At 38.7% G+C, this 12,689-nt stretch overlaps 1 protein-coding gene across 2 annotated transcripts; it reads left to right on the forward strand.

Moving 5' to 3' along the window:
* Positions 1–156: 156 nt before the first annotated feature.
* LOC311056586 (putative monooxygenase p33MONOX) lies at positions 157–12,376 on the forward strand. Of its 2 annotated transcripts, none has more exons than XM_084073310.1 (9): positions 157–299; positions 2,003–2,138; positions 4,353–4,417; positions 5,977–6,143; positions 6,602–6,722; positions 7,026–7,153; positions 7,591–7,697; positions 7,897–8,081; positions 9,478–12,376. In XM_084073310.1, exons 3-9 carry the CDS (start codon positions 4,393–4,395, stop codon positions 9,684–9,686), a joined length of 942 nt encoding a protein of 313 aa, XP_083929436.1. In that variant the 5' UTR covers positions 157–299; positions 2,003–2,138; positions 4,353–4,392; the 3' UTR covers positions 9,687–12,376. The 2 variants fall into 2 exon arrangements, with proteins under 2 accessions (XP_083929436.1, XP_083929437.1); XM_084073311.1 differs by having other exon boundaries at positions 9,481–12,376.
* The last annotated feature ends 313 nt before the right edge of the window (positions 12,377–12,689 follow it).

Genomic DNA, 12,689 nt, shown 5'->3' on the forward strand with positions numbered 1-12,689 from the left:
CTCATTTGGCCAAATTGGCCTAGTAGTCGCTTCTTTTGGGCTTGTTTTAATAGACTTGGTTGCTTATTTCTCTCGCCATATCTGGCAACGCTGGTCCAGCCCTCGCGAGATCGAGCCACGTACAGGAGTTATTTAGCCAGCGGAAACATCTTTCATTTTATACTTGTTTTGTTGGATATAATGGCCGCCACGGCCGTGTGTCTGACACTTTGTTACTCCTGCGTTTTTGCCGTCGACAGAGACAGTTTACTGCCATTTGTGTCCTAGCTGCTAGCGTGCAGTCCGCCATTACAACAGAGGTAAGTTATGGAGAAGATAGAGAGCATATGGTTTACACAAAACGTGATGTATTGTGTTCTCAAGCCTAAAGTCACCAACCGTTTCCTGTGTAACCAACTAGCTCATCGTTTTTTAGTAGGATGGCAGACAATCGCCGATCTACAAGCTCACAACGCGTAGCACCGCGACGCGTTGTGAGCTTGTAGATCGGCGACTTTTAAGAGGATGCCAGCGTTTTGTCCTGCTCTGCTCTGCTCTGATGGCTGCTTCGTCACCAAAACAAATACCTTGACAGTTGAACTTGGGCCTTTTCATTTACCCATCGAATGATGAAAGATCTGGTCCCAGTGTCACATACTTATATTACTTATATTATACATACTTACACATTTTAATGTTCTATAATGAAAGATCTGGTGTTACATACTTATATTACTTATATTATTATACATACTTACACATTTTAATGTTCTATAATGAAAGAACTGGTCCCAGTGTCACATACTTATATTATACATACTTACACATTTTAATCTTATATAATGAAATATCTGGTCCCAGTGTTACATACTTATATTACTTATATTATTATACATACTTACACATATTTTAATGTTCTATAATAAAAGAACTGGTCCCAGTGTCACATACTTCACATATTTCAATGTTCTGTAATGAAAGATCTGGTCCCAGTATCTACACATATTTTAATGTTCTCGTGTGATACACACACTTATTTATATGCTACAAGAGCCAGTGCAACCGTTATTCTTTTGTATTGTTGTCTGTAGTATATTATATTTGTGATGATATTGAATTTTGGTGTTATTTTTGTATGTTATGTTGATGAATTGAATACATAAGACCCTATAATGGAAACAAGACCAAAGGACTTTTTTGGTGTTATGTCCTTTAAGTGTTTGACTATACTTGTGCTGTTTACATTTCTGTCAATAAAATATTCAATCTATCAATAGTCAAGTGTCTTGCCAAGGACCCGCAATAGCAATATAATAGCGTGTTATCAATTCCATGATCATTTAATTTGAAGTGTGTATGGTTGGTTCCTATATATTTAAAAAAAAAATGCCAAATGAAATATTGAATCAATCAGGCAAAAAAAAAAAATACAATATTCTCTGTACATCGATCTGCATCAATGGCTTGCCTGCTGCACCATGCTATTATGTAATAATCCCACATGACAGACGACACGAAATAATCCTCCAGTCCAGTCTGGCAGGCTGGCTTTCTCTTTTCACCTAGTGGTGAAATGTAAAAGAAAAGGTTCAAGCCATAGCTGTAGGTTCACCCTTTGTTTCTGTTTGTCATCTGGATGCTTATAATGCGTTTTTGACCTACACAAAAACAAAACATGTGTAGTTAATTCTCAACCTTAATTATCTCCCATCTAATTCGTTTTTTTCCACTCTTGTGCAAATGTATGTAAAGGCTTGTATTGAATACCTCTCAATCTAAGAATGATGATTATATTTTCAGTAAAAAATAGTAGCTACTCCTGGTAAAGGACATTCTGATTTAGTGAGCAGAAGCAACAACAACATTACTGATATATTAACTGGTTAATGTTTTTGTTTGAAGAATAAAAAAAGAAAAGGTTCAAGTATTTAACAGGAGCCCTCTCTGACTTGGATATGAAGATGTGATACTATCATCACGATCACACTGATTGTCTGACCATCGATTTCTGATTTCTCTCCAGCTGCTTCCCTGACCCGGGCCGCTTACCCACAATGCACTACCATAAGGTGTGTGTGACTGACACAGAACAATCCAGCCTATTGTAGCGGCAGCTTCTCCAGCTCATTCCACCCAACAGTACCTGTCTACAAGCATTGGTAGGTATTTCTCTAGTCTATGTTCTAACAGTATGTCTGGTTGCTCCCTACCAGTTTGTCCTTTCCTCTTAATATTTGATTCATACCAGCAGGTGCCTTTCAGCAAGATGGACAGTTGTTACACTAAACTCTTTAACCACTTATATATAACATTAAAATCAGTGGATTTGAGTTTGTAGATCTGCAATGTTCACTATTTTTGAAAACAAATAAAATAAAAGCATTTGCCTAAAATGACTTGCCCAAAGCAGGGATGCCAGGGTTAATTTGTTCAAATCACAAGGTTGACCTCAGGATTTCTCAAATCACAACGTGCTAAGAGGGATTTAGAGAGATGTTCAAACCACCAAATCCAAAACAAAGTACTGTGGCAGCATCTCAACTCAACTTCCCCATATCACATCACAGATTCACAGGGTGTAAAAGGGTGGGTCAAATTATTTTACACACAATGCAATTTTTACTCGAAAGAATTGGAGTAAAAAATATCAAATATCAAAACATAATGTGTGTAATAAAGACAAGAGTGCCTCAGACAAATCATATAGCAGCAGATATCAAGTATGCATAAATGTATGGGAATGCTGGTGTATTCACAGTCATAAGTGCCGAAGTAATGGGAGAATGTACTGTAAAGCCTGACATGATGACAAGGCTCAGCACCTATTCCGCAGCCTGATGGCCTGGCTGTGGACTGTTCACTTTTACTGTTCATTTGGCATTGGCATTTGTTGGCATTTGATACTGCACTATCTATCGCCTGCCTGAAGGTAGCAGACAGTGGTTGTATAGTGAAGTGTCACTGGGGCCACCTGTGTAAAATGGATGCAGTCATGGCAGTTCCAAAAGGAGGACGTTTATCCCTAGCATACATATCGGTGCGAGTCCAGATGTCGAGTCACATGAAGTTAACATTTGCCTATAAGTTAAGGGCTCTGTTCAGCTTTGATCCTTAACCTGCCCGAAGCAATGAAAAAAAAAAAAACATATCAAAGAGGGTTGGCTCTTCTTGACCTTTTGATATCTCCTTAATATAATGGGTGACCATTTTGTGACTATGGTCTGTCAACTGGTCATAGTTCCACAGCACCCTTTGACTCACTCATGCTGGCACTGTTTTGACTACTGCAGTTTGCATGCAAAAATGCTGAATCATCACACTCTCTTTCTTCTTGCACGGTTCTTGGATAGTAGACTCTTATAGAACGATGTTACTTATAGCTGAGCTGTATTGGAAACAAATGGCACATTCTTTTTAAAAGATAAGGCTTTAGCTATCATTCCACTTGTTTACTGTGTACTATCAATAAAGGTAGAACATCACAAAAAATATATATATATATAAAAAAAACCAAAGCAGATAGGATGTAACAGAAATCAATTTACTTGTACAGTACTTATTCAACAAAGAACGGCATATCAGCAATCAGATATGTTACTGTATCCGTATTAGTTGAATGCATTCTATATTCTATTCTATAATGTTGAACGATGGCTGGCTGAATTGTGGTTATGAAAAACAAAAGTTGCTAAAGTAGTAGCTAAAGTGACAAGCACCTGAAACGTTTAGTTTCTCCAGAAGCCCTTGAACAAAGGAAGGAAGATGGTCAATGGTGTTATCAATGATTGTGTTTATATGATAATCTTGCATTTCATATCACACACCATGTGTACTGTACACATCATACACATGTAACTACTGTAACCTTCACAAGCAAAAAAAAGGAAGAAACTGTTTTTTTTTATTCAAAAATGGTTATTCTTTTATTAAAATCAATTAATTGTATAATTAATTTGATTATTTGGTTAATGGTTGCAGCTCTACTACACCTTGATTATTTATTTATTTTAAGTTGTGATGTGAAAGTTTTAAAGGATAAAAGATCATTAAACTAAAGTTAATTTACACAGTAATTGTTTTTATGAATACTCAAAATAATGTTTGTTGCCAAAGCATACAATAACCTCAACATAAGTCTTAATTGTACAGCTTTCATTGCCTGGGTTGTTTTTGTTGTTGGAGTCTGCTAGCTCGTGTTTCATTTCCTCTGGCAGATTCCAGGCTACAGCTTTCAGCCTGTACAGTTAAACTTTGCCTTTTGTCTCATTCATTCAGTCAAACAGAATAGCCACAGGCTCTTTGTTCCCTCTCTGTACATAGGAAGGAGGTCAGATTTTAATTATTACACAACTAACTTCTGTCTCTCTTTCTAGGCCCTGTCTTTGTGGACTTTGTTCAGAACTCACCAGAAACATGTCCGGCTCCAGAGACTTACCAGGTGCGTAGTGGTTCTGTATCCTGTAGCTCAGTGGTTCTCAAAAAATGTCAACAACCCCCAAATGTATTAGGGTTGTCCGATATTGGCTTTTTTACCGATAACCGATATACCGATATTGTCCAACTCTTAATTACCGATACCGATATCAACCGATACCGATATATGCGGGGATTATTGTGATTAGGGTAAGCTCAAATTTCATATCACACACACCATATACAGTAAGAACTCCTGTAACTTATTTATAAGGCAAAAAAAATAAAAAATAATAATATTTTTTTTTTTCTCCCAAAAACCGATACCGATCTTTTCCCGATATCAATTTTTATGCTAATATTCGGCCGATAATATCGGACATCCCTAAAATGTATGTATTTAGATTTTGTTCCAGAGACCTCCATAAGAGAAGATTTGTGTTGTTAAAAGAAGTCAGTATTACTCAACATTTATCACAATAATTTTTTTAATGTTCAAACTTTTTCAATATTTTGCATTTGAATCATTTTTCAAACAAAAATGTCAAATTTTTCTGGGGGGCCCCAAGCTTCATTCCCTTCACTACCAAGAGATCTCTTCATCTTTTTCAAAGCACATCCAATGTTTATCCTTCTTTTGTTTCTTGTGTCGCTTTTCATTTCATCTGATCTGATTGCTTACACTCTCTTACTCTCAGGATTTTACTGTGTACACATGGTTCCCCCATGACAGTTGTCTCTGGTTTGTAAGTCTGTGAGTCCTTCATGGACTTTTCAAAACTGGCCAACTCAGGTGTATGGTACACATTTATTGAGGAAATTATTTCAAACATAATTTTTATAAGTATGAGTGAATTTTGGGCTGATAGAAATGACATATTGCCCATTTTAAACAATGAATCATAAGACTGCTTAAGTACACAGACATCCAGACTGACACACATACTGTACTGTAGTGTAACTAACTATTACTCATATTGAGGGATGTTTTTCAAAGCAGTGGGAACAGGTTTGTCAGTGCTGGTTTTCTCCACCGTTCTAGCCCATACATTGAATGTAGACGTTCCCAGATATATCCGTACATGGAGATCTCGGAACATTTGGCTATGAGAGAGACTATTTCCTGGTTAACCCAGTCAATCTAGGAACGCATACTGTGTACATTTTAGAGTTTTAGCTATAACCATTATTTTTTACTTTGGGCTATTCAAAATTAGCAGATCTACAAGCTCGTAGCGCGGTACCGAGTGCTGCGGTACCGAGTGCTGCGCTACGAGCGCTGTGCTACGAGCTTGTAGATCTGCTATTTTTTTTTAAATCATGAACATTTGTGTTGAATATATAAAAAGAAAAAAACAACATTTTTTTACTCAAATCTTTGATTCTAAGGTAAAAACTCACTTTTTTTCTAAGTTTTTAAAGACATTTTCTTTTACATACATTTTGTCTAAATATCAATGTTCTATTATTACAATCTTAGTGTTTAGCCAATGATATTGAGGGCCCACTTGTGATATCCTCATGGCCCACCCAGTGGTCACCGGCCCAACAGGTTGAGAATCAATGCTCTTATTATGTCCACAGCCATTGAGGGCTCCTGTATGGGAGGGATGTCCGGGATGTCGCGCCGAGCCTTCAGCTACGACGACAACCTGGAGGCTCCCATGCCCACGCTCCCTCCTGACATGAGCATCAACAACCTGTGGAGACGGCCAATCATACCGGAGAGGAAGTTCTCTAACCTGACCGAGGTTAGCTTATTTTTAGCCTGCACTTAAAAAAAATCCTTGTGTGTCTTGTCGAGCAGACGGATCCATACATATATTACACGGAAATGTAATGAACAAATCTGAAATCCACACACAGCAGCTCGTTTAAACGACTGGGCCCACCCAGGACAATGCATGTGGAATACTTTTATTTAGCAAAGATTTGTTGGTTTGATTTGTGAGATGAATTGCTTTGGCCGTTCCAGAACCTGAGGGAAAAAAAAACGTGGTCCCCCTAGCTCTCTCTTAACCACTGGGAAAACGTTCGCCGAAAATAGCAGATCGACAAGCTCACAGTGAGCTTGTCGATCTGCTATTTTCGGCGAAGGTTTTTAATATAGAGCGAGAGTGTTACTATTATAGAGCCCTGAGGGACTCCGCTCAATAACGTATGGGGTTTAGTGGTTAAATTCTTATTTCCTGTGGTGTTTGCTTTGCAGGAGGAGGGGGCTACTGTTGTTTCGTCGAGCCAGACCTCAGTGACAGACACCGCCCCCATCAGGTCATCAGGGGTAGTGAAAACCAAAGCATCCTCCATCATCATGAGCTCTCTCATCACTAGTGAGATGTCTTTTTTTAATTTATATATAATTGTATATATGTATTTTATTCTATGTTGTACTAAGATGATTCATAAGTTGTACACACTGTAAAACTGTTACCGATCCGCCTATCTCTAATACACACTGTTGAAGCATGTAATAGGTGTGTGGAGGCGTATTCTCTACATTGTATATGTTCTTGTCCAGTAGTATTCATTAGTATTATTTTAAAAGTTGAATAAAGCTCTTTACTAATATTCTGGAACACTTTCTGTTCTGCTGCTCTTTATGTCTCAATCAATCTATCTCTCTCTCTGAGTAGAGCAGACTCATGATAGCGTGTACAAGTTTGAGCAGAAGGCTGGGCTCACTGATACCAGCTACACTCCACACAAGGGACTCACTGCCGAGGAGACGCAATACCACCACCGTATGCCCGACTCCTTCCAGGTAAGTTAGACTCTGGTCCCTGGCACATGCACTCTCTACAAAGTCATGATAACAGCTCATGTGTATCTGGACCCTTGCAGTTCCATTAGAACACACAACACCCGGGAATCCTTGAATTCTTGGAGAATCTGTGTTTTACTCACATTCCTTCACAGTGAATGAAGAATCCGAGAACCAAAATACAAAAATACTTTAGTAATTGAATAAAGTAGGGGTCCAAGATTAACAACATCAATGCTATAACAAAAACCTGTTTATAAACCTCAACGCAACTCGCATAGTATAATCCATGTGTCTTGTATCTAGTTGTATGCTCAGTACCTCCAAAACACTGCATTTTGGCTCAATTCTTTTATTTACACACACTTCCGGGATAAATAGTCTCTTGCCGGGGCGAGAACATGAGTGTCAATAACAATTGTTTTTGTGTCATGCAGAAGATGCAGATTCAGAGCATGCACGAGGTAAAGGAAGAGAAACACATCTCATCAGCTCAGTCCACCCCCTCCAATACCCCCCAAAGCTCACCTAAACAAAAACGCAGGTATTCACACACACAGAGCCCTGTTGTAACAATATAAAATAAAATAAAATGTTAATAACACAAGGCTAATACGTAATGAACGGAAAGGCATTTATATGTACCTACATTCCTGCGTGTTTACCTGTTTCTTGTCCGTGTCAATGTTGGCCATGTGCCATAACCACTTACCGTATGTATGTATGTGTGCGTGTTTGTGCAGGAGCTGGTTCAGTAGTACAGGGTCAGAGTTGAGTGTGGGCTCAAACACCAGTATGGACGTGATTGGAGCGGATGCTGCAGCAGCAGCAGCAGCACTAACAGGTGGAGGTGGCGGTGGAGTGGTCGAAAGGTGGAGCGTGTTTGGACCGCGACATGTCGACCAGGGATCTGAGTCCACAACCACAGGTAAACACAGACTGAATACACATACGCATAAAAAGAACAAATAAAACTGCATTTTATTTTCTATAAATTAGTTGCAGCGCAAGTTCAAGTTAATTATGCTGTGAGATACAGGAGAGAATGAGCGAGAGTATGTAGCAGTCTATGCAAACACTACCATACACTGTTTGGATAAAGGAGCCATTGATTGACCTTCAAACCTAAGGCAAACCGTGATCTTTGCTCCAGTTGTTTTTCCTCCCTACACAAACGTCACAGAGGCGGTCTTGCACATTTATTACAACTGTTGCAAAGCAGTGGAATTGTGATGTATGATACACTTAATTTTGAATTTGGGATGGTTTATACTGACTTGGAAAATATTGGAATCACTTCAGGATGACTTTGGGTAGGTACTGAACACAAAAACACGTACAGTATGGACTTTTGATGATTGATCGGTTTCTGAAGGGATTCGAAAATAGAAAAGATCAGCTTCATGTTGTTGACCTAGTTTCTTGTAGGTTTGTAGGTTTGCAGCCATGCTTCTCTATGTACGAAAATGTGTATGAGAGACAGAAAACCTATTACAAAACATTGCCAAAAATCTCTGCCACCCAGCCATCGACTTAATAATAAATTAAGTCAATGCTGACTAAACATTGTGATACAGGAAAAAAGTTGATTTTCATTAAATTAACGGTATCTTTCTCACTGTTATAATTCCAGTGTTTATAAAATAAACACTGCAAAATGGTCACCAGTAACATCAAAGACAAATATATACTGTGAGTCATAGTAGTCATTGGGCTAAACATGCCAATCCACTGGTATGGTCCTTTTGAAATACATTTTAGAATGGGAGACATTGAAGAATAGTTAAATGTATAGAGTATTATTATTATGTGATTTTGAAATCAATTACTCGGGCAGGGCGTTCTGAAGTGCAGTCATATGATTGATTCTTTTTTAGGGACACCTGTAAAGACACCGGGTATGTTGAAGACGAATGCATGGACACGTTTTTGAATCTAGATCCTGCTGAGACATGCGTCTTTTAACCCGAGCTATATTTTTGGAGGTGACAGTAGGCTGACTTTGTGAATGGTAGGGTGTGTGGGCCCTCATCAATCAAGTCAGAAAAATTATGGAATTGATTTGCTATCAAGTTAGACACTTTATTACCTTTTGTTGCTAGGGCACTAATTATGTATTCATATTATTCATCATGGAAAATGCCCAATTATTTTGTCATTGTTCCTTTATGGTCTCTAGTCTTAACCACTCACGTCCTATTTTCAAAAACTGTAAAAAATTTGATCTGCTATTTTTAAAGATTTTGCCAAAAAATAGGGACACCCGCGATAAAGTGGTTAAATATTCCTGCAAAATAAACTATACTTTTTCTTTTTTTTTTCAGCAGGCTTTGCGTTGCAGGCACACCGCGGTGCCCAAAAGCCCTCCGCCATTGACGTGATGAAGGCGCAAGCCACTCGATTGGCTGACGACAATACCGCACAGAAGGTTGCCCCACCCGTTATGGAGATTCCCACGGTGGAGGGGCGGAAGCGGAGGCCCCACAAACTCAAACCCCGTGACATGAACATCCTCGCTCCCTCTGGCTTCTAGAATGGATGTGCTTAGCTTTCCCAAAAGCAGCTTCATGATGAATTCAGCTTAGTTCCCTTAGAAGCAAACTGGCAACAGTGATCCGTATTCATTTCAATCAATGTATTACTTGTCTACAGCAGTGGTTCTCAAACGTTTTCATTTCAAGGACCACCAGTTTGCTATGCATGATTAGGCCACAGGCCCCCTCTCTTGAGTGTAGAAATGGAACCATTTGGTTCCGTTTGTATATTCTCTTGAGTCACAGATCTGTAAAGGTCCATTTGGTTCCTAACTATCAACAGTTTAGCTGGAATGCCCTCAAGGACCCCTGGGGTTACCAAGACCCCACTTTGAGAACCACTGGTCTACAGTATGCAAGACTGTTGAGAGAGTCTCACGTGGCCAGATTGTTGCCTCCCACAATTTTCAAATGTTTCCGGTCATACAGTTTGGAGCAGCTCTGATCATGAGCAAGCGATAAATCGGATGTGACGCCTCCTCCCCACTTCCGTTACGTCTTTACAGTCGCGCTAATTCGTCCTAATATAAATCAAAATCATCTAAGCATATATAGCTTGCTGCTTATCAGAAATTGGAAGGAAAAAAAAAAGTAGAGATATTTTAAAATATTTTTTTCTTTAACCGGAAATGACTTACAGATCTTCCGTATTCAGATTTCGGGAGGTGTAGTTCCAGACTCTACGTACAGTATGTAGCATTTGGAGATTTTGGAATAGTTGTCTGGCTACGCAAGACTAGTAGAGAGATGACCACATCTAACCATTCCTTGCTGATTTAGAATTACGTCTGCTTTCTATCACTACGGGGGAAGTTTGAAGAACATGGCCATCTGCAACAAAACAAGCAAATCACTTTTTTTAAAACACGTTTCCAATACCTTTTTATTGTTCTGGGTAACCAAGCCCACTTCCAGTCAATCTCCATCTCTCCATGACTTGGGGCTAACAACCAAGTGTAACCTTGCAGTGTAAAAGCACTTTATTTTAAATCCTATACATTTCTTGGTATTTGGTCTGTGTTCATAAACTAGCGTTTGCTCCCTGTTTTCCATGCACTATGGTCCCAAGCGTGTGTGTGTGTATTTAGTGGGTTTATATATATTTTTGCTGTATGTGTTGACCTTACCACTGCACTAACCATAGTCTGTCTACTCACTTGCGTCTGCTTGTCTGTCAGTGATGACCAAGTGCTAATGTTGGTTGTGCTGATTATTAATTTCATAGGCATCTCACTGCCATCATGTGCCGCCTTGTCAATACAGGAAAAACACTGAATATCTTCATCTACCCCATTTTAAATTGTTTCCAAATCAGTCTTTACTACACATATTGCCTTTTTATATTTATGTAACACACAATTGCAAACCTGTTGTAAGGCAATCCATTTCATTGGTCTTGTCTGGTGCTGTAGATCTTCAACTTTGCTCTCACTCGATGTCCCGTCTACATTAAAAAAGCCAATTACATGCTTGTAGCTAGTGCAAGCTGGGGATGCACAATAGTCCAAGTGAAAGTAAAGCTTGAATTATACTTAGTTGCTGGCTGGTATTGCACACCGAAAATAGCTCACATTGTAAGCTTGTAGATGGGCTATTTTCACGCATGATGCTGGCTAACAGCTAAGTGTATATATAAGGCATAAACCCACATATGGGGGGGGGGGGGGGGGGGGGATAAAATGCTGGTAATGTTTATAATCATTCCTGTGGTGCAAACTGCCATGTTTGATTACATCTTTCAAAACCCCTTTTATCTGTTTACATACGTAAATGGGCATTTCACCAAGCAAGGTTGGGAGAGCTGACGTAAGGACAAACAAATTGATGGAGGCCATTAATGCTGTTTTGAGGTTGAAGCCAGGATGGCTTTATCATTATTTCTCCTAGAACAAATACTTTTTTTTTTATCTCAGAAAAAGATCTCAGGTAGTTGGCTCACTGGGATGTTCCACTTTATTGTGTAGATGTTTGTTTCCTGTTGCAATGACCAATGTTCCGGTGTATATAGAAGTAAAACAATCAAGAGATCAGAATTTCAGAAACTGAGATTATTTGGATGAAGTTGTGTTCTTGACATTTTATTATTTTTTGTTTAAAGCTGGATTTAAATATTTTCACATACATGTGGGACTAAAGATAAATTACAGCTCTTGTGGTCACATGTTTTAATGCTCTCCTGTAACTGTAATTTCCAATTGATCTCTAAAGCTGTTGATGGTAGGGGTTGCTCAAGCAAAATCATACTGAATGGAAAAGTTTGAAGTGCAAGATTTTGTCAAGAGTGCAATTAACCCTGATGAAATGTCTTTGTATCATGGCCAGTGTTGTTTACCCTTGCAAATGAAGTGAAGTAAAGTTATCGCTTTGTCCTCTTGTCTTAACTGAATATTGTTGTTAGTGGCCGAGGCTACAGTGCCAATCACATTCCCATAAATCTTTTGTTACACTTGAAGTATATGATTTGAGTAAATCACCCCTGACTGTAACATGACACAGACACACATATTGAAACCTGTCCACTTTACTACCATGTGGATTGAAGTATAGGCTATGTGATGTTTCAGACTGATCCTTGGTTTTGTTTGTTGTTTGATAAATGTTCATGCGTGTATATGACTGACAACCCCCTGTACACGTTTCCTGTTGTAAATATGGGAATAAATATTCTGTTTAATTCTCATTACCCATACACTGCGTCAGCTATTTTGATTTGAGTGAGACGGTGAGAATTTTCTAACTAAGACCCTGGGAAAGCTTGTTCTGCAAATAATAATAATGCAAAAGAATAAAAACACATTACAAGGAAATGACAGCAATGCAAATCTGGGGAAAAAAAGCTGGCATAGCTTTGTACAGTTTAGCTTTGGAAGGTGTTGTGCGGTCTGTCTACTACTCTTCCTCCGGTCGGTGGTTCTCACACTTTGTTTGACCAGTTTATTATAGTATATGGTATAGTTTTGATGCAGTAATGGTCTTTTTTCATTTAATTTCTCCTTTTTTTT

This window comes from Gymnoscopelus microlampas, assembly GCF_963454915.1.
Source record: "Gymnoscopelus microlampas genome assembly, chromosome: 12".
Classification (NCBI taxonomy): domain Eukaryota; kingdom Metazoa; phylum Chordata; class Actinopteri; order Myctophiformes; family Myctophidae; genus Gymnoscopelus; species Gymnoscopelus microlampas.